The following is a 23,037-nucleotide window of genomic DNA, read 5'->3' as shown; positions in this document are numbered from 1 at the left end:
ACATCGGCCTTAGTAATATATTTTTGGATATGCCCCCTCGAGGAAATAAACAAAAACAAAAATAAACAAATGGGATTTCTGCCAACTAAAAAGCTTCTGCACAACAAAGGAAACCATTAACAAAATTTAACAAAAAGAAAAGACAACCTGCTGAATGGGAGAATATATTTGGAAATGATGTACCTGATAAGGGGTTAATATCCAAAATTTATAAAGAACTCATACAACTCAGCACCAAAGAAATAAACAATCCAATCAAAAAATGGGCAGAAGACATAGACACATTTCTCCAAAGAAGACACACAGATGGCCAACAGACATATGAAAAGATGCTCAACATCATTAATCATAAAGAAAATGAAAATGAAAAAAACCACACTGAGATACCACCTGACACCAGTCAGAATGGCTATTATCAAAAAGTCAACAAATAACAAGTGCTGGAGAGGATGTGGAGAAAAGGGAACCCTTGTGCACTGTTGGTGGGACTGGAATTTGGTAGGGCCACTATGGAAAACAGTACGGAGATTCCTCAAAAAGTAAAACAGAACTACCCTACAACCCAATAATTCCACTTCTGGATATTTATCTAAAGAAAATGAAAACACTAATTTGAAAAGATATAGGCACCCCTCTGTTCACTGCAGCATTGTTTACAATAACCAATATATAGAATCAACTTTGGTGTCTGTTGATAGGTAAATGGATAAAGAAGATGTGGTATACTAGAATATTACTCAGCCATGAAAAAGAAGGAAATCTTGGTATTTGTGACAATGTAGATGGATCTAGAGGGTACTACTAAGTGAAGTCAGACATAAAAAGATAAATACTGCATGATTTCACTTACACGTGGAATTAAAAAAAATCAAAGCAAATGAACAAATAAAAAACAAATTTATAGAAACAGAACAAACTGATGGTTGCCAGAGGGGCGGGGGTGGAGGGATGGGTAAGAAGGGTGAAGGGCAATATAGTCAACAATAGTCTGATAACTTTGCCCAGTGACAGATGGTTACTAGACTTAAGTGTGGTCAGCACATCATAGGATACATAAATGTCGAATCACTAAGTTTTACACCTGAAACTAATATAACATGGTATGCCAACTATACTTTAATAAAAAATGATTACTTTGAAAGTAAGTTTTATCTACTTTTACCAGCTTTGCTTTTTCTTCAAACAAAATGTCATACACCAAATTCTTTAAATCTAAGCATAAACTCCACCCCCAGCAGCTCAGTGCAATTTATGGTGTTGCCCAGAATTTCTAGCTCTACCATCCTATAACCCTGACTGGGCCAAGATGGTTATTAATACCTTCCACAGAATTTCCAAAGTTGCTTATTGCCCAGAACACCAGTAATGTGGTCCCTGGTATCATTCTAGGCAATGCCATTAGTTCAGTGCTGTAGTCATCCTTCTATTTGTAGTTACAATAATAATGGTGACAATAATGATAATAGTAATTTCTAGCTACTTTGCTGATATTTTTAAACCCTACAAAGTCTTACCTTTATTTCATAGTTGAGGAAAGAGGGGCTCAAAGATGGTATGTAACTTACCGAAGGACGCCAGTAAGTAAGTGGTAGGGCTGAGTTTAAACCATCAGGTCAGTAAGACTCCAAAACTCACACTTTCCTCTACAACAAACTCAAGCTCCCTCTCCACAAGTCTCCATTATTAATGTTACTGTGTGGAGGCATTTTTTAATGTGAATCTTTAATAAACGGTTATAAACACTCCTTCAAATAATAAGTGAAATACGCCACTAAAATTACTAAAGACCAAAACAAAGCAAAATCTATTCCTATATGTAGTCATGGAAAGTTAAACTGTTAAGTATACAAAAGTTAGCAGAAATAAAAAACCTGAGGAGAACTAGAACCAAAGTAAAATGTGCATGAACAATATAAGGGGTTCCTTATGCATCTGATTTAAATAGACTCATATTTTACTCACGACTGATGTCATTTTCAAAATAATAATTTGATCAGTTCTTTTAAGTGTAATGGGATCTGGCTGTATTTTTCGTATATTGTAGTAGAATAATAAAATTTTAAACTAAAAAGTATCTCAGCTAGGTCAATAAAATTATTCAAAAAGATTTTAAAATATACTTTATGTAGCTTCATTACACAAAATTCAACAATAAAAACTGATATTAACATGAAGTGATACTTACAAGTAATACTAACCAAGGCGGACCTTATCACAAATTCACAGATTTGCTTCCATTTAGCCTGGAATTTGGATGTGACCACAGGGATAATGATCTCTGCTGGAACATAGAACTGAATGGAATACGTCACAAAGATGCCAAAAGAATAGAGAATTTTCACTGATTGATATAACCTGTTTAAAAAAAATCAAAATTTAGTCATATTTTTTGTCCAGCTTTGCTGAGGTATAACTGAAAAATACAATTATAATATATTTGAAATGTACAATGTGATGATTTGATATAAATATACACTGTGAAAGGATGCCCATAATTGAGTTAATTAAGACCTACCACCGCACATATTTTTGTTTTTCTTGGTGAGAACACTTTGGTTTTATTTTCTTAGCAAATTTCAATTGTACAATACAGTATTATCAACTATAGTCACCATGTTACACATTAGATCCTCAGACCTTATGCATCTTTTAACTGAAAGTCTGTACCCTTTTATGAAACTGTCTTCTTTTCCCCCATCCACCAGCCCCTGGCAACCACCCATCTACTCTTTTATATGAGATTTTTGTTGTTGTTTTGTTTTGTTTTGTTTTTTAGATTTCACATATAAGTGATATGCAGTATCTGTGTTTCTCTGTCTGGCTTATTTCACTTAGCATAATGCCTTCCAGGTTCATCCACATTTTCATCTTAATATGAATCTAGCTTTTCCCGTTTTTCTTTTTAAAGTTAAAATGGACAAGAAATCCAACACAAATTTAGGCCAGTATCTTACAAATCAAATACCTGTTTATTAAAAAAAAAAAAAAAAAAAAGCCAGCTGATTTCTACTAAATTTCTAGATGATAGATGATAGATGGATAATTCATTTTAACAAGTCTAGAAAGCTTGAACATGGAATGCAAAGGTTTGCAAAATATTGTTGGAAAGATTTCATTTTAGGCTAAGCCAATGGTCTTAAGGTTAGGCTGAGCCCCAGGGAGAGCTAATGTTTTCTCAACTTTCTTTTTAAAAATTGAGCATATTGTATGTCTTTCATATCTCAGTGATTTACATATAAAAGAAAAACTTCATATTGAGTTATACAGTTCTCCTTGCTTGAAAATCTTGGTAGGTATGTTATTAGTTGCAGAAATATCACTTTTATGTCTAAAAAGAGGGCATCTAAATGGTTTCAACTTGCAAAGTTCTCTAGTATATAGAAATTCTACCTATGTTAAAGTTACATTAATAAGGGAAATAAAGTTGTTGGGTCAGGTTGTTGTTTGTCCAACTTATCTTTTTTGATGCCCAGTGCTTCTAAACAGCACAGCAATTTTCAGTTCGATAGGTATTCTTAGATTTCTACATTGTAGATAGCCTCCTGTCAAAACTCAGCATGCACGTCTTTAAATAAAGACTTTGGAAAAATGCCTTTTTTCTGGCAAAAGAGATTTTTTAAATGTTGATAATAACACAAAGAACATGTAGAATTGTAGGACTCCTAGGGACACTGCAGAACCTACTCCCTTGGGTTACAAATAATAAAATTATGTGTTGTATTTTTTGAAATTCTGAATATTTTACAAATAATCGAAAGAAAAATGCAATCACTCTTGTATTCTTTAAGAAACAAATTGCAAAGGAGACAATGCAGCGAACGAGCCACAGCATTGGCGGTAGTGATTAATATGTTTATCTGTTTTCAGTGGAAACACCACCAATAGCTATAGTCAAGTTTTACTTATGAGTTCCACTTTCCCATCTAAGAGGCCTACGTGTATGCACAGGGAAGAGTGTTTCTTTCTTAGGAAAAAAATGCAATTATTTTGAAAGAATATAAAATATTCCACTTTTGGTAAAGTCCTCAACATGACAGGCTTTCAGCTTATGAAATACTGCCATTTGCAACAACATGGCTGGATCTTGAGATTATTATGCTAAGCAAAATAAGTCAGAGAGAAAAAGTTGAGAACCGTCTGACTTCATTGATATGTGGGATATAAAACTGACAGCAACAAAGGAACAAGACAAACAAACAAACAAACAAAAACTCATAGACACAGACAACAGTTTAGTGGTTACCAGAGGGTAAGGGAAGAGGGGGCATAGAGAGGGTAAATGGGGTCAAATACATGGTGATGGAAAAAGAACTGACTCTGGGTGGTGAACACACAATGTGATACATAGATGATGTATTACAGAACTATACACTTGAAACCTATGTAATTTTACTAACCATCGTCATCCCAATAAATTTAATTTAAAAAAACCCCACAAAACAAAACAAGTAAAAAAAAAAAAACTTAAAGTAGTAAAGATTATAAACAGTTTTCTCAACTGTGGCCAACCAAGAAGGAATTCAGTATTCTCCTCCTATAACATAGGAGTAAGAGGAAGGAAAAAAATCTGAGTAGAAGTAGATTTGAAAACACTACAGACAGCATAGTTAAAGAAAGAAGGAACTCTGTAGGGCTGGCAACAATAAAATCTTAACTTTAAAATGATCTCAGGATATATTTCTCAGCTTGAAGTTTTAAGATTAAACACAAAATGGTCAAAGTACTGAAATTTACAAAATAACTGATAGACTCCTGTTTCATATACTGTGATACGTAACTGGAAGAATTGAATTTAGAACATTCCTTTTGTTTAATTAGAACATTCCTTTTATAAAATTGTTTTTCAATTTACATATTTTTAAAATATATGTATATATTAATATATACATATATTTTAAAAGGTATGTATTAAATATATTTTAAATATTAAATATATTTTTAAATATTTTAATACATATATTTTAAAATATATTTAATATATTTAAAAATACATCATCATGCATATACTTATTTTTTATTTATATAAAATAAATTATATAGGCTAAGAATCTGGTTATTATTAACAAATACCATTCAATAATATTAATTATATGCAATTACTATTATTTGGTGCTACAGAGAATAAAAATGGGAAATGAAATGGCTTGGGTATCTCAGAAGCAGGTATATTTGCTAATCAACAACCAAAGAGCGATATAGAAATGAGTGTTTAAGAAAAGGGCTTCAGTCTTTTAAAATCAACTGTTCCACTTTTACTTGTTTTCTATTTCAAGAACCAACTAATTTCTATGTTTGGCAACTATATTTTCAATCACTCTAATTACCTCTATTCTAGAAAAATACCTTTTCTAGAGGTATCATCAATCTTTGCTCTCACTGTGGTTTTAAGGAAGCACCTATGTTAAGAGTACTTTATGTACTAAGCTTTAGAAATGAAGAGTTGAAAGAAGAATCTATCCAGTAAACTCTCTCTCTAAAGGATAAAAAAAGTGTCTTAAAATCACAAGAATTTGTTTTAAGGGTATCTGAGAACATAAAACAACTTGTAAGTAACATGCAGTGCACATTAAAATATTTTTAAAATTGCCAATGTTCTTAAAAGTTAGACTATGTTTTATTCTTTTCTGTATGACCCCCAATATACTTAGTAGGGATACGTATTTATTAAATATTAAATTAATATTAATGTTAATGATCAAAAATGGGTATGGATAAGTAATTTTTAGAAACTACATCCATTCAATATCACAAATAAAAACACTTCAAAGATTAAAATGATTCTTGCTTAAAAACCAAATCTCTTACACCGATAGCAAAAAAAAAACCTTAGTAAAGAGCAGAAATGTATTTTTAAAATAATTCTTTTGCGGTCAATATATGAAATCAGATTATGGAGGGACAACCATATGTTTCAGTAAAAACATTAGTTTTGAAAATACAGGATTTCAAAATTTGCAATGCTTCTAATCCTTTCCCTCCTTTGGCTAACAAATCAATACTTAACCTAAATTTTCAGGTAGGAATATCTTGACATTTTTAAAAAGCCAACCTAGGAAATACGTTGTTGACTCATTCTTTCTCTCAAAGCCGAATACAGAAGCTCCTCCTGGAAAGAATCGGATAACTCACTTTCCCTCCTGGACCCTTCATGATACTCAGGTTAAGAATCTTGGGTTTAGGCCGGCCCGGTGGCTCAGGCGGTTAGAGCTCCGTGCTCCTAACTCCGAAGGCTGCCGGTTCGATTCCCACATGGGCCAGTGGGCTCTCAACCACAAGGTTGCCAGTTCAATTCCTCGAGTCCCGCAAGGGATGGTGGGCTCTGCCCCCTGCAACTAAGATTGAACACGGCACCTTGAGCTGAGCTGCCTCCCGGATGGCTCAGTTGTTGGTTGGAGCACGGGCTCTCAACCACAAGGTTGCCAGTTCAATTCTTCGACTCCCGCAAGGGATGGTGGGCAGCGCCCCCTGCAACTAAAATTGAACACGGCACCTTGAGCTGAGCTGCCGCTGAGCTCCCGGATGGCTCAGTTGGTTGGAGCGTGTCTTCTCAACCACAAGGTTGCCGGTTCGACTCCCGCAAGGGATGGTGGGCTGTGCCGCCTGCAACTAGCAACGGCAACTGGACTTGGAGCTGAGCTGCGCCCTCCACAACTAAGACTGAAAGAACAACAACTTGAAGCTGAACAGAACCCTCCACAACTAAGATTGAAAGGACAACAATTTGACCATTGTTCCCCAATAAAGCCCTGTTCCCCTTCCCCAATAAAATCTTAAAAAAAAAAAAAAAAAGAATCTTGGGTTTAGCTCTGTTAAGAAGAAAAGTCTTTGAGGACTAGCTACAATTCTTACCAAGAACCTCACCTCATTCTACGCTAAAAAATAAGACAACTGGGGTTATCTAGTATTCATCACTAGACCCAATACTTTGAGCCACTAAACTTTTGTAGCATGTTCACAAATGAAAGCATTGTGAAAAATAAATTTTTATTTGTTTACCATTGTATCTCTGGTGCCTAAAACAGTAACCAGTACACAAAAGGCATACAATAAATATCTTTTAGATGAATAAATGAATTTGGTAGATAGGCTTCATTTTGAATTTAATTGACCTAATAATAGTCATTCTGATGAGGAAAGGCAAAGGCAGTTTGGGCCAGGATTCCTAGTTACAGGCAACTTTAATACTGGAAGGGGAGTATTAAGAATTTGTGAGGGAGAGGACAGAGGGAACAGTCCAGGATATATGAATCTCCTTTTTCCAGTTTCCTTAAGTTTATTTCTCGATTTGTTTATTGGGTCTCATGGTGAGTCCATTCTTGCTTAAACATTTTCATCCTAGGTAATAAACTCCTCAGAGGTCTTGAATAGAAATTGATCTGATAATCCCTTTTTAATCAAGACTTGCAATGAGTTCCTTTCTACCTCGAGAGCCATAGCAATTAGGGATAAGGCGAGAGGTGAGAAGGGGCTGCAGAAAAGGGAAGGATTAATTAGGGCTATTGCAGGACAGTATCACTGCCCGCGGATGTTCTTGTGAATACCAAAAGCATTCCCTCCTTACTCCTGCCCACTGTTCCTTCACCATGTTCTTAACTCTCTGGGGACAGCAACATCTTAACTTGATACATGCACGCTCCCACTTCAGTCCCTTTTCCCTTAAGATTTTCTTTAAATACTTTTTATGAATAAGGGTAGGAAAGAATTCTGAGATTGCTTCCACTTATAGTTTGTATTTGACATTAAAAGTACTTGTCCAATTTATTTATAAATTATTTTTCAGATTTAGTCCAATTATTCTAAGTAGGGAAAAATACCATTTTATTTTCTAGACATTGTATAGTATTTAAAAAGAAAAACTGTACTGCCATTTTCAGCCTTGATTCTCTTACATTAAGCTGTATAAACTTCTGGTCCCTATTAAACCATTACAAAAAAAAAAAAGCACATTTGAAGGAAACGAAATTATATAGCAATTATAACATAGGTTAATGAAATAAATACTAAACAACTGCTTATCTTGCATATAGAAGATAGAAGGTTATTCATGTTTCCATATTGAAATACATTTATAAAATATGTCATAGGTGTAGCAAAACTATAAATAAAAGAGAAACCCACTGCACGTGTGCCCATTGTGCAAGGATGTGTTTCCTGTCATAAATGGCGTCCTACATATACTTATTCTGACGAGTTTTGACTCCAATAAAGACCCAGGAATCAGATGATTACTGAATGGTAGACAAACTCTTATCAGGAAGCCAGTCAGAACATACAATATTTAACATTTAAGGTTTCACAGATTTCTATCCAAGCAGCTAAAGGAGCAATGTAATATTAATTAAATCATCAATTTAGCATTTATTCTCTGCATTTATCAAGACTAAGGCATTACCTTCCATTTTATAAATAAGGGAGCAAGTATGCATGGTAATCACTGCCAATATCTTTTTTCAATCTCCAAAAACCAATCTCTGGAAGACAGAAAACCTCTATATACTACTTCATTTAGCAGAATATGGTTCTAATATTAAAGAGAATATTAAGACACCATATTATTTATTTAAAATGTGTTCTGTGTTCTGAAAGGATTTGGGGTACATACAATATTAAAGTTGATCAGTAAAATACTGAGGGCCATAAGTGACAGATTATATTATTATATCAAGAACCCAGAGCGTTGGATTTTTTTAGGAGCAAGGAAAAGTATTAAGTTTTTTCTTAAAGTGAGTCCATATTAAAAGAATCCATGTTTTACTCTTCTACTTTACTCAAATTTGGGGCATGCTACAATTGTTAATCTTTTTAATAAATCCCACAAGGATCTGTAAAATCATAGATGGTTTCCTCTGAAGATTGTAAAAAAAATTGTAGATTACACAAATAAAGAAATCAGCAAAATTGCATAGGTTTAAACTAAGTCCAAGAATTCACCTTTATCATCAAAAACTATGTAAAATATACAGACTAGGATTAACAAACTCATGTCAACCTACCACACATCTTGGGGAAGATTTAAAGTTATGCTGCCTTTGATATCATCCCGGAAACACATATATCCTAAGGTAGCTAATGTTACATACAAAGTTGTAACAATTCCCATGCCAATATTCAATGCTTGGGGAAAGCGTTTTGATTCTTTCATTTGATTTTCCAGTGGAAGGACCTAAGAAGAGAATGCAAATAATACAAACAATTTAAAACGATCTAGTATCCTGTCACATATATACAAATTAATCTTTTTATAGTATATATGCAAATCTTTTTTTCATTTAAAGCACTTAAAATTGTTGAAGTATTTTTCTAGGTGTTATATATATATATATATTTTTACACTACAGATATTTAAATTCTTTAAAAAATTTAAAATCAGCCCTCAGCAGGTAAACCTGTCAGTTTGTAAAAAAAATAAATTTGAACACTTTCCCATTAATATTTTACATAACCAAAGTACATTTGTTACAACTAAGAACCAACACTGGTACATTACTATTAAACTCCAAACTTTATTTGGATTTCACTAGTTTTCCCACTAAGGTCCTTTATCTGTCCCAGGATTCCATTAAGGTTACAACATTGCATTTTGTTGCCATGTCTCCTTAGTCTCCTCTAGTTTGTGACAGTTCCTCAATCTTCCCTTATTATTCATTCTCTTGACCGTTTTGAGGAGCAGTGGCTAGGTATTTGGTATAACGTCCCTCTATTTGCGTTTGTCTGAAGTTTTCCTCATGACTAAACTGGATTATAGACTTTAGAAAAGAATACCACACAGGTGAAATGCCGTTCTCATCACACATGGTATCAACATGATTTATCAATGGTGAAGTTAATTTTGATCACTTGGTTAAGGCAGTGTTTGACAGGTTTCTCTCCTTGTAAAGTTCTCTGCTCTTCCCCCTCAGCACACGCTGTTCTTTGGAAGCAAGTCACTTAGTGCAGCCAGCCCACACTCCAGGGATTCAGGGGATTAAGCCACACCTCCTGGAGGGGGAGTAGCTACATAAATTATTATTATTTGGAAATCCCCCCCATGTACTTATTTAATCATTTATTTACATTAGCATGGATTCATATATATTTTTTTTTATGCTCTGAGTATGAATCCAAAACACTGTTATTTATTTTGTTGCTCATATTGTTCCAGCTTTGGTGGTCGTAAATTCTATCAGGCTGGTTCCTGTGTCCATTGACTTGCCTCCATTCTTTTGTTTTTTGAGCACTTGCATACTTTCTGGCACTACAAGATGCTCCAGACTCATCTCGAATTTCTTTCCTTCAGCCCTAGAATCAGCCATTCCTCCAAAGAACTTTGGTTCTTTTGTTGAGAATGGTATTTAGAAATCAAGATCTGGGTGCTGCTGGGTGTTCTTGTTGATAGTGGGGTATCACTGCTATAGGGCCTTAGAGCAGACAGTGCTAGAAAACATACGCATGTACACTAACCTATGTATACATGTGTTTATAATGACTTTTATATCTCTTCATCTGTATCTATTATCTGTTTCAATTTAGCGAGATGAATAAATTCTTTTCATTATGTAAAAAAGTTAAAGAAAAAGAACCAATTGAAAAGTTTAGTTTTTTCAGGCAAATCTTCAGAGGTTTTGGCCATACGATTTGACCATACAGGAAAAAACACTAAGTACTAATAATAGCAAGTATTGACTGAGTGCTTACAGTGTGCCACATATTTTTCTAAAAGCACGTAGCATCTGACGTCGTCCTCATAACAACTCTATGAGATAATAACTGTAATAAAATTATTTCCACTTTTCAGGTGAATATGTCAGATCCATGTGGAAATATTGACTGGTTAATAGAAAAGAGAACACAGAACAATTTCGATGCTCTGGAGATAATCCAGAACTGAAATAAGGGGCTATGGTCAAGAATGGTGCCAGTACACCTAGAAAAGGAGAAAGGGGAGCAAATTAACATTTACAGAGGCCCCCCGTGTCAAGCAGCGTTGTAGGTGCTTTAATTATAATCTCATTTACATAACAGGTTTAGGGGAATATGAAAAAATTAACATGCCTTAATTACTGAGTGGAATAAGGAAGCCGGTGACAGAGCAAAAAGAATTATCGCAATGTTTCAAGTTCGAGCAACTGAAAGTACAACTCAAAGATATTGGGAAGTGAGAAAGTAAAGCTGATTTTGCACAAGAAAGTATGTGTCATTTGGGAGCTGTTGAATTTGAGATGTCAGAGGAAAAACACTTAGCTGGAAATGTCCAATACTTAACTAGAGCTTAGTAGGTTAAAACAGAAATGAAAATCTGCCGTTATGCCTATAAGTGGAGCTGTAAAATCTTGTGAGAATACTGTAAAGGAGATTCAAAAAGAGCAGAAACCCAAGTAAAATGGTGTCAAGTTGTCTTTTAGATCTATTTTGTCTGTAGTTCATATAGATGTTTATAGGTGGTTCTGCTCCCATACCAAACAATCAGACTATGATACATAGCTTTCTCCTTTTCTAGTTGACGTAAGGCAGACAGCAATATTCTATTTTCCTCAAATCTACACATTCTAGACTTTAAAAAACCTGGAAGCATCTTGAATGGAAATATTTACAATCTTAGAATCTTCAGGATACTTGTATGTCTTGGTATTAGCTTTATGACAACATCATTTCTAAAAACAAATATGATATGCACAAATCTAAAGTGAGAGTTTATATTGGACTCTTCTTATGAAACAGTAATTTTGTAACAATTTCAATTCACTTCAAATCATCTAGTCTACAAAACATGATGTTTAGGATTTGTATGAATATAACCCAGGCTTGGTAGAGTAGATGGAATACAGATAAAATATAATTGGCCATGAGTTAATGATTTTTGAAGCTGGGTAGTGCTTACATAAAAGTTTATACTATTATCTAAATTTTGTATAGGTCTGAAATTTTCCATAATGAAATGTTTAAAATAATCAAATGTCCTCATTTTGCAGATTATGATAAAGAGAATTAAAGAGTTTAAGTGATACATCTAAAATTAAACTCTTGGTTAGTGGAAGAACTAAACTATAAGTCAAGTCTATCATACCCAACTGCAAATCGTGTTCTAGAAACAACAAAAATAGAAACAAAAAAGAAAAACATACATTTTTTAATGTAGCCTGACTCCTGACTACATAAATCTTTGTGTTGACTTAAGATGTTAAAAAATAATAAAGACTAAATTCTTACCACTCCTATGCCTTCAAAAGCAAATACAGCAGTACCAAAAAAAAGTGGGTATTTTTTCCAACCAGCCACTATTGGAAGGTTGTGGGGATCTGGCATATTCTGGAAAAAGAAACAAAAAAATAACACGTTACATCTTTACTTATTTTACAGAATTTTAAATGAGACAGCAAAATCATACAATTCTGAGCTTCACAACAGCAAATGTGTGTTATAAAAGTGAAGAATTTTTTTCAATGAACACTTTAAGCATCCTATGTTAAATATAGCCAAGCTGTTAGGATGTCATTGCCAAGAGCAATTGCTTTCCTCATGCCCACACATTCCATCTGAGCTAAACGCTCCTGATTACCTGTTTCCACCTGCAAGTCCCAGGCTGCTCACACTGGGTATGGCTCCTGCCACAACAGGAAACACATAAGCATACTCAAGGTCTGAGCTGAGAGCCATATAATGTTATCAACCACTGTGGATGATATCCAACGAAACTCATTCTCCACTCTATTTTCATTGCTTTCAGTCTCTACGATACCTGATTCTTGACTCTGCTTTTCTACCACATTAATTCTGTGCTGCTCCCTAGTACAGATCTCCCCCTGGTTTCAGTGTTTTACTCTCTGACCTGACAGTTGCCGTTACCCTTATTATTTGTGTACATGCCTTGACTCTGGCTTTGATTACTTGGTCCTAACTCATAGCCTTGTTCCATCTCTACCTGGAAACTCTTAAACTGCACATCTTGTTTAAGATCTCTGACTCCAAAAAGGCCACTTCTTCAAGCCATCCCAAGACAGGTCCCTACTCTCCTCCTCATCCTGTGTTCTCTGCCTTATCTGATTGAAAGTCGAATTCAAGGCCAAGGAGAAAGGATGAATAAAGAAACTGAAGTGTGAAAGCACGCAGATAATCTGCAGAATAGAAAGGTCTAGAACATCTGAAGCTTAGGTAGGATTATGTTATTTAATGGTGCTACATGACTAAAAACATAAGCCTGGGTCACGTTGAAAAGGGTATTAAAGTGTTGAATCATTTGATAACACTGAACTGTTATCAAGGCACACACTCCCTCCATCTAAGGAACCTCCTTTCCTGTTCCACTAACTCGTACATATTTATCTAAGGGGTCATAAACTCCAGAAAGTCTTATGAGAGCTTCCTGCTTGTCCCCTTCCACTTTTACATGCTATAAAAAAGAGTCTACTCGTGTAGGTTTTGTAATTCAGACAGGGGGGTTAAAATGAAACACAGAGCCATCATAAGAGAGATTATAAGGCACTGCTAATGGAGATTTTAGAACAATGACTTTGGCAGCAATATATAGGACAGACTGGATCAGGAATGAAGAGGACAGGGATTCGTAATCTTTTTTGAGCCATTGGCCCCTTTGTGAGATGAAAGATATTCTAAGCTGCTCAGTAGAAAAATGCATATATACATACAGAAATACTGTATCTTGCAAATAATTTTAAGGGATTTGCAAAGCCCCTGAATCCCATCAATAGATTGTTTTAAGGAAACCGGGTTAAGAATCTCCAGACTACAGACAATGAAGTCAGCTGGCATATTCACATACTTGAGATAAAAAGGGTACAGACCAAGACTAAAGTGGACCAAAGTGGTGGCAGTAAATAAAGGTTCAGAAGTGAAAGAAAATTATAAAATTATATCTATACTCCCAATCTCTTGTGATTTACCTCTTACAAGAATAAACAAAACACGAATGAGTTCTTTGTTTCATGTTAGGCAGTGTACTTAGGCACGATCCTAAATCTCACAACTTTTATACGGTAGGTTTTAATAGCTTCTGAAGCTATGTCATAAACCCAGAAGTATATTCACCCAGATTCAAAACCAGCTCTGACTACAAAACCTGTGCTTTCAATCTCTATGTCTTACGAGGTCTGACAATTAAGTCCACGAACTTGTTTCAACAATGTTGCTAACCTTTTTTTGATATCAGAGGGATTATTCTTTATGAATTTGTACCAACTGGACAAATAGTTAACCAACTTTACTACTTGGAAGTGTTGAAAAGGCTGTGTGAAAAAGTTAGATGACCTGAACTTTTCGCCAACAATTCATGGCTCTTGCATCACGACAATGCACCAGCTCACATGGCACTGTCTGTGAGGGAGTTTTTAGCCAGTGAACAAATCACTGTATTGGAACACCCTCCCTACTCACCTGATCTGGCCCCCAGTGACTTCTTTCTGTACCCGAAGATAAAGGAAATAATGAAAGGAAGACATTTTGATGACATTCAGGACATCAAGGGTAATACCACAACAGCTCTGATGGCCATTCCAGAGAAAGAGTTCCAAAATTGCTTTGAAGGGTGGATTGGCTCTGGCATCAGGGCTTAGCTCCCCAAGTGGAGTACTTCGAAGGTGACTGTAGTGATATTCAGCAATGAGGTGTGTAGCACTTGTTCTAGAATGAGTTCGTGAACTTAATTGTCTGACCTCGTACACTTTTCCAACTACGCAGTACCCCCCAAAAGGAAACCAAAGTTTATTATCTTCTCATCTCACCACATATGAAGTAGGTATCTTTACATTATCATTACTTTTACCTCCAAAGTAAACAAAGAATTTACTTATTAAGAAACATGTTATATTCTTACCCGAACAACGTATTGATAAATTATCACAAGACTCACAGCCATGGAAACATTGGCAAGGAATGAAAGCACGAACAGATTCTTTAGCTCACGAATGAAGACCAAGAGAATTATAAAAGGAAGGAAGCAAAGCATATATATCCTTAGGTCGATACTTCTTCTCTCACATGGATTTGATGAATTGGTACTATTCAAAACAAACACTTTACTCTCCAGGAATCCTTCATGAACCTACACAGGTTATTGGGAGAATAAAAAAGAGAGGGGAAATAAAACTTCCATCAACTTATAATCATAAAAGGAAAATATAAAGAAAATTATGATCTATACACTCAATGATAAATTCCTTTACAGTAAATATTTATTTTCAAGATACTCTAGCTTCCTAGAAATATATACACACATATATATGTATGCATTTACATATATCAAATTTAAAAATAATTAAAACAGGATAATCTTCTTTGCAAGATAATTTCTATCACACTGTGAACAGAAAGTTCACTGAATATTATGAGGGTGGATTCACTAACTTATTTTGAAGTTTTGTGACTAATCATGATGCTTCATGATCCCTGCAAAGGCTCAGTCTGCTTTTGAGATACTCAGAAGAGGAAGCACACTTGTCTAGAATGGCCATTGGGTATGCTACTCCAACTCATTTTCTTCAGAGTAGGAAACAAGCTCTAATTAACTCTTAGAAATGTACAGTAGTCAAAATAAAATTTAGAAATCACAGTCTAACTGTAAAACTGTTTTACAAAGCAATTGTTTATAAATTATCATCACCATCAATAAATATTTGTTAAGAATCCACTAAATTAATGCATGACGATATGCTAGACAGTAGATAAATTTCTGCTAGAGCAAAACACTTTTATAAATCAACTTTATCTTAAAATTTATTCAGCCACTTCTGTAAATCAATATTGTTTTCAAGAGATACAATGATTTACAGGCTCCATATATTAAAAATTGTTTTTGATTCAATTAATCACATAACCCAACTTACTAAAATAAAAATAAAATTATAGAGAACTTTAAACACAATCTTAAAAACTCACAGCAGAGGTAGCTCATACTATAATTTAAATCTATTTGCCCCCAAACACTATACCCTCCTTTGAGCACAATGACATTATCAAGTCTCTGGATACATCAATTCTTATAAACCAAACCCTATAGTAATAATGACAAGCATTTTTTGAGTACTTTCTGTGTGTCAGGTGCCGAACAAAATGCTTTATATACAATATCTCATTTAATCGTCAAAACTACTCTCTGAGGTGAGTGGTAGTATTAATTTCAATTTATAGTTGAGGAAACTAAGATTTAGGCAGGGTAAAGAAAACTTACATGATATCAAGCTGGTAAGTGGTGGTTCTAGAAGTCAAACCTAGGCTTGAGACTCCAGAATCTAGCTTCTAACAGCTGTGTATTAACCTGACCAAAATACTACAACCCTGATGTGGAGGCTCCTACGTAGTTACCTGGCCTCCATTCCCACATCTCTCTAAATATAGTATATTAACAGGCCAACAAGTCAGAAGTTCAGAACAAAATTCTCAAATGATTAACAAATCAAGTGTTTCCTTTAATTTTACACTTATAATCCACGATAAGCAAAATTTAGTGTCACTACAAATGTATCCATCATCTTAAACTGCAAGGAGTATATCTATTAATTTCAAGTTATATAGGCAATTTATAACTCATATTGGACTAACAAACTCCCAGGTTACTCCATGCACCATTTAAGAAATGCATAGCTCAAATTTATTTTGTAATTGGCCATCAAAACTTTGTATTTTATTTTGTATAATTTGAAATAGAAGCTAAATTGGTTAATTCACATTACTTGGCTCTTAAGAACATATTTTATTTGTTGACTCAGTTTTCTCAGTAACCAAATTATTTGGAGCGAAATACTTTTACATCAAAGAAGTACCTCCAATAATTAGATTAGATAATGATCAAAGGTAAGCTCTAACAAGGATATCCGGCAAGAGAAAAGCCATTGCATAACCAACTTAAAAAAGAGCTATTTAAATCGTTAGGTGCTTGGGAATTTGAAATTAATTCTATCACAAATCTCTCATAATAATTTAGTATTCTTTGGCAGAAAGATGGTTATAAAAATTCTCAGGATTAAAAAATAAAATAAAAATGTAGATACATACCCAGAGCAAGATTCAGGTAAACATTTGAGTCCTTTGGTGCCCTCTAGAGACAGAGATTGGCTATCTAATAGGACTTCCTATGATCTCACATGTTTACCAAAATGCAAAACACTGAAATAAATATTATAAAATAAAATTACAAAACTTAGTTGTTTCCATTTAGAGCTCAAATTTACTAAAAACCACTAATTAACTTATCAATGATTCAGTAATTTACTGGTTAAAATTCCAAAGGCAGATTATGTTCTTCAGCAACGCTAAAATACAGATTTAAAGTCATAATACCCTACCTTTGTATGCTGCTTTACATTTTACAAAGGCTTTCACAAACCTTTCGTCAGCTGAACCTCACAGTAAGTTAATGAAGAACAAAGGGAAATTTTGTTACTATTCCCATTTTACAAATAAGGAAACTGAGGCTTGACCAGGGATAAGGGGGTCTTGTCCAATGTGTACGGGACTTGAATGCAGATCTTCTGACTCTAAAGTTCATACCAAATCTTTGGTATCACTACATTATTTTTCTTAATGCAATATCTCTTCCCCACTCTGCATGCCCATGTACACTATTTTATCGATCTGCAATTTTCCAATTTACCTGAGAGTAAGAACAGAGAGGAGCTATAATCACAATGGACTAGAATCATTAGAAGCACTGCGGTTTGTTTTCACGCTGCCAATTGTCCATAGTGGCTTAATGGGGCCACGAGCAGTTATAGAGCAGGAGGTTCACACATCTGGATAGCAACTAAACCCTTAATGCTTTAATTGGATGAAATATACACCTTCAATTTTATGTAGACGAAGGTGGTAATAATCTTACAATTTTTAACTATAGCTGTAGTAGTAACTGGTAAGCTTTAATCAACCCACGTGTCTACTACTGGAAACTGCAATCAAATGTCAGAAAACACTCCTATGGAGATACTGAAAATCTCTAATGATGCTGTTTTTGTGACCATCTGTCTGCTGTGTTGACGTAACATATTCACTGTCGCTTTCAACTTTTCTCGAGTTTCACTGATTGTCTTTTTCCAGGTGGCGCTTTATGCCTCAAAAGGATCTAAAACAGACATTCTCCTTACCTCCCAGAGAATCACTTTTTCTACCTTCTAGCATGTGTGCAAATGAGTTAAATTCTTCATTTAACTCTGGAAGCAACTGATAATATTTTACAGGAGAAAGTCACCAAATCTAAGCTTACAGGCATTTTACACATTTTATATACTCTTTGTCACACACACCCATACACACACACCCCTAAAATTAGACAATCTCCTGTTCAGTGATGAACAGTTACTATGCTGGGTGGGAGCTGTGTCAGAGACTTAGATTTCAGCCTAATTTATGTGATTTAAGGCACAATGCTCATGCTTTGTGAGACTCAGTTTCCTCACTCATAAAATGAGCATAGTACTTACATTACAGAGTTGTAAAGATTAAGTATGTCCCAGCTTATAAATATAAGATTATAAGGCAGTATTAGCATTATTCATTATTCATAAATTCCAATCAAAGTTGTTGGTGGCTCTGTTAGGTGATAATAGGAAAGATACAGTACTACCATGCTGCACAAACCTGGAAAGGCATCATTTCCATGGTATTCTATGTAAATGACTGACATACAATGTTATGTCTTATCTGTTCTTGACAATAAATAGCCTCTTAACTGAGTTACTACTCCTAGGAATACGCAATTTGTGGAATTAAATACTTGCAAAATCAAAAGCACATCATCTATGAATAATGTTAAGGAAAGCATCAACTCTCTTATTTATGAAAAGGGGTTTGACTCATTGAGCCTTTCCACCATCAAAAATCTAAGCTGGTGGCTTTAGCAAACTATGGCCCACAGACCAAATCTGGCCTATTTTTGCAAATAAAGTTCTATTGGAATACAGCCATATCTATTTGTTTATATATTGTTGTCTATGGCTGAGTTGAGACAGAGACCATATGGCCTGCAACACTGAAAATATTATCTGGCCCTTCACAGAAAAAAATTGCCAATTCTTGGTCTAAATATAAAATGAAGTATAGTTTATAGCTACAAAAGTGAGTCAAATATATGTATACATATGGATTCTGTAGAAAACCTTTTTCACATCATAATTTTGCATTAAAATACCCACATGACGACTACTATATATCACTATGCATGCCTACTAGCATACCATGCACAGGTGGACAACAAATGTTATTAATTAAAATCATGATTAAAGAGCTGGGAGTAATGTAGGAATAGTAAAGGCAAACTAACAGTTAAAGCACATAAAGCAGTGTACTTTGGCATTGTTTTGACAGAGGGGCTTTTTTTTTTTTATTTCAGTGCTTTGCATCTTTGTTTAACTTGATAGTCTCTACCAAGGCTGCAAACCACTTCCTCTTAAAGTGAACCTTTAAATATGAAGAGAATTACAGAACACTGTACATTTCTGGATATAGTATCTTCTTAGACAATAGCAATAATTATTGGATTTTAGCAATGTCTACTTTTTTACTTCACTTTTTAGGCTCTGGCTAAAGCCTTACATACATCTTTATAAAACATCAATGTAAAAAATATGTTCCCAAACATCTGTGTATCTAAATTTCAAGTAGCTAATAATCAGTAAATTATGTCCTGTTCTGATATGAAAGAACCACCATTATTGATGTAATGACAAGAAAAGTAAAATCAACAATAGCAGAAATCCAACTTGCCAAAAAAGGAAGATTAAAAGAAAATCTACAAAGGAACACGATACACGAAAGAAACATGTCAGCATATTCAACTATGGCTTACCCAAAAGAAATATGGTGCTATAATTATGACACTGGAAGAAAACGATTTCAATAATTAGAGAAAAATACTTACTTGTTTCACATTTTCAGCTAAGAAGACAATATAAACACTACAGAATCCCAGCTGTGTTATCACCAGAAAAAAGTCAACCACACTCCTGAAAAAAGGTACCCACAAATAAGTATCATGAAGTTGATGAAATGTCAATTATATACTTTTAACTACTTAAAACATTTTATAATATATGACAGTATATATTCTTTTCACTTCCTTAAAATAAGAAATAGACTTAAAATATTTATTTTCTACAAAAATCACATATTTATGATCACTAGATGTCATTAGAATTATTATTGAGCAAAAGAATGTCCCATTAAGTTAAAAGACCAAAATTTCCCCATCATTTATTTCTGAAATTCAATAGTTTGAGTATCTGCTTATAAAATGATTTCACGAAAATATTTCTTCTTTTAGATTAATCACATCTCTCCTACTTCTCAGGATCTTTATCAGCTCAACACAGCATATTTCCCAGTCCTCCCAGCTTCATGTCATTTGCAAACATGATGAGCATACTATTATCCAAATCACTAGTAAGAATATGGAACTGGAGCGGACTAGGGGCATGGCCCTAAATCATACCAGAGACCTCTTCAGTAGCTTAGCTCTGTCATTTTTTTAATGAGATACTCTAGAAAATTCCAATTACATAAAAAATGGTGTACAGGAGTAGGGAAGGGATAGCCTCGGTCAAATCAGCATTATTTGGGTTTGGCAGTCAAGTTACACATTTGCCTACATCAGGGGTGTCCAAACTGCGGCCCGCGGGCCAACTGTGGCCCGCAATCCATTTTTAATTGGCCCGCAGCAAATTCCAAAAATATATTTAGTTTACTTAAATAAACCAGGTGAGGCAATACGTACTTCACCTCGAGTGAGTGGCCCAGCTATTTATGTATTTTACCGCATATGGCCCTTGTGAAAAATGTTGAAAAAAGTTTGGACACCCCTGGCCTACATGTTATTAACATACAGCCCATACTTCTCAATTTTGTTCTGGGAACAATGAGTGAATACAACAGCATGCACTTACTAACTCATTATAGTCTCTTGTTTGACCATTGATGTCAGGCTGTCAAATAATCTGGTCTACAGATCTATAGACCCTCCTTCTGCCATATGAAACTAAAACAGCCGTTGCCTATTTTCATTCTTGCCACAACTCCACAGTTCTCCATGCTTCTTCGGGGACCTCATTCGTAAGTAATCTTGGTACCCTGAAATGAATTCAAGTTTCTTCTCTCTGATGAATTCCACTGAAGTATACCCTTAAAATCTCTTAATTCAACTTTGATTTTAGTACCCCACCAACAATCATTCCAGTCACTTCTATCTGAAAGCCATTCTTCTTGATAGAAAAAACTGACAAGGCTGCCTCTAGACTAGGGCTAAATAAGGAAGAAGATACAGTTCTGGGGACAAATCCCTAGGGCATTAGGCTGTTTTCTTCCTTTTCCTACTCAGTATATCAGGAACTCTGAGCAGCAGATAAACAAATCTAAATTCTGGAAAATCCCCAGAAAGGCCATAGTTAACCATAAAACCATGCCATTAACGCTGTTCTTTTTCTTCTAATTTCCACTGCACTGTAGTATACTCAGCATTTTGTTGACTACCTATGCTTATTTTTCCAGTCCTGTATTCATCTGACTTTGGTTAGCCATGTCCACCAATGATGGTTACATTTAAACAATAAGATAATAAAATAAGAATATGCTAAAGTACATACTTCAGATGTCTTATGATCAGGTAGCTAAGCAGCACGATTTTACTTGAAATGATGAGATTGCACCATTTTTCTTGCTTTTTTTCCTTTACTTAAAAAACTATTGAACACGATTATAGGTTACCCAGGTGCTTTGTACATGTCATTTTATTTAAACTACTACAAAATAATCCTGTGAAGTAAGTATTATTATAAACTCATTTGATAGTGAGAAAACCAACAATAACAACAAAAAAGATAATTTGACCCAGGTCACAAAACTGAAAAATGGTGGAGCTGAGATCTGAACTCAAGTCTAACTCTAAAGATCATGTTTGTTCCCCCAACTTTATCATGCTCTATTCATGTATCTTGTTAGATTAAAATACGTAAAATTCAATGCAATTTCAATAATCAGATATTAATAACATAGAAAGTACTTACCGTCCCCATGCTGCTTGCTTCTGAAGACAACTCCAAGGACTTACTTCCATAGCAAAACTCACAGTGTCACTATAACCTAATGTTGACTTTTTAAACCTGTAATTTAATGACATACATGTAAATGAAAATACATTTGAGTTGGTCCATAAATCCTTCCCTTGATAAGAATACCAAATGAATGCAAATTAATGAATACAGGGCTAGCTCTGACAGAGGACTTTTTGAAATTTCAAGATCTGCATACTCCTAAAGTATGTCTCATGAAATTTAAAAATTTTGTATCTGTCCTTATAAGTAATAGATTAGTTGTTATCTACTGTTAAAATTTATATATTTGTAGAATTAATGTAACATAATATTTGTGCTTCCTGATTTTAATATTTCAATTACCTAAAAACATCAACTACATTGTTCATGCCTCTATTATTCCATTCTTAGAACAGCATTATTTAATAGATCTACACAGGGCTTTACAATATATTTTCCCAGAAACTATGCTATTTGATCCTTAAAGTAGCCCCATGAGGTAGGTATTATTTCCCCATGTCCTCTCTCCCATTTTTTTTCACATATACATTGTTATTTAAAGATCACTAATGACTTGCCCAGTGTTAAGAAATTTAACAACAGTGTTAACATGAGAATATTAATTTACTAGAACAGGCATATTTATTTTCTAAAAAGTTGGTCCATTGTCCAGCAGAAGCATTTCATGATACAAATATAAAGAAACAAGAATATTATTTTATTGACTATCTACCAAGCCATATATCAGCAAAGAGCTTCAAAGTCTTTATATCCCAAAATTACTAATAAATTGAAAACCATTACACTGTAACTAAAAGCAGTACTGCTGCCTCCATTTCCCCATCTTTCCTGATATTTTTCATTTACACTAAATAAAAGAAACTATTGTATTGTATTGCACAAATAAAAAAATATTTCAAAAGAAGTAAATATATTCTGACCAGATTTCACTAATAAGGCTATATTTTAAAAGAAGTAAATATATTCTGACCAGATTTCAATCATGTGAAATGCTTCTTTTTTCTGTATTTAT

General features: G+C 34.3%; 1 protein-coding gene across 1 annotated transcript in view; it reads right to left on the bottom strand.

Moving 5' to 3' along the window:
* Window positions 1-23,037, bottom strand: part of SLC36A4 (solute carrier family 36 member 4) — a 45,299-nt gene that overhangs the window by 10,212 nt on the left and 12,050 nt on the right. The window contains exons 5-10 of the mRNA XM_074335612.2: window positions 21,978-22,073; window positions 19,841-19,925; window positions 14,807-15,034; window positions 12,187-12,285; window positions 8,994-9,163; window positions 2,186-2,355 (exon numbers count right to left, since the gene is read on the bottom strand). Coding sequence (XP_074191713.1) covers window positions 2,186-2,355; window positions 8,994-9,163; window positions 12,187-12,285; window positions 14,807-15,034; window positions 19,841-19,925; window positions 21,978-22,073 — 848 coding nt within the window. The remainder of the gene's footprint in view (window positions 1-2,185; window positions 2,356-8,993; window positions 9,164-12,186; window positions 12,286-14,806; window positions 15,035-19,840; window positions 19,926-21,977; window positions 22,074-23,037) is intronic.

Source organism: Rhinolophus sinicus, chromosome 14 (genome assembly GCF_057876585.1).
Source record: "Rhinolophus sinicus isolate RSI-liver-muscle chromosome 14, RSI-T2T, whole genome shotgun sequence".
Taxonomy (NCBI): Eukaryota; Metazoa; Chordata; class Mammalia; order Chiroptera; family Rhinolophidae; genus Rhinolophus; species Rhinolophus sinicus.
This window is presented reverse-complemented; position numbering and strand designations above follow the sequence as displayed.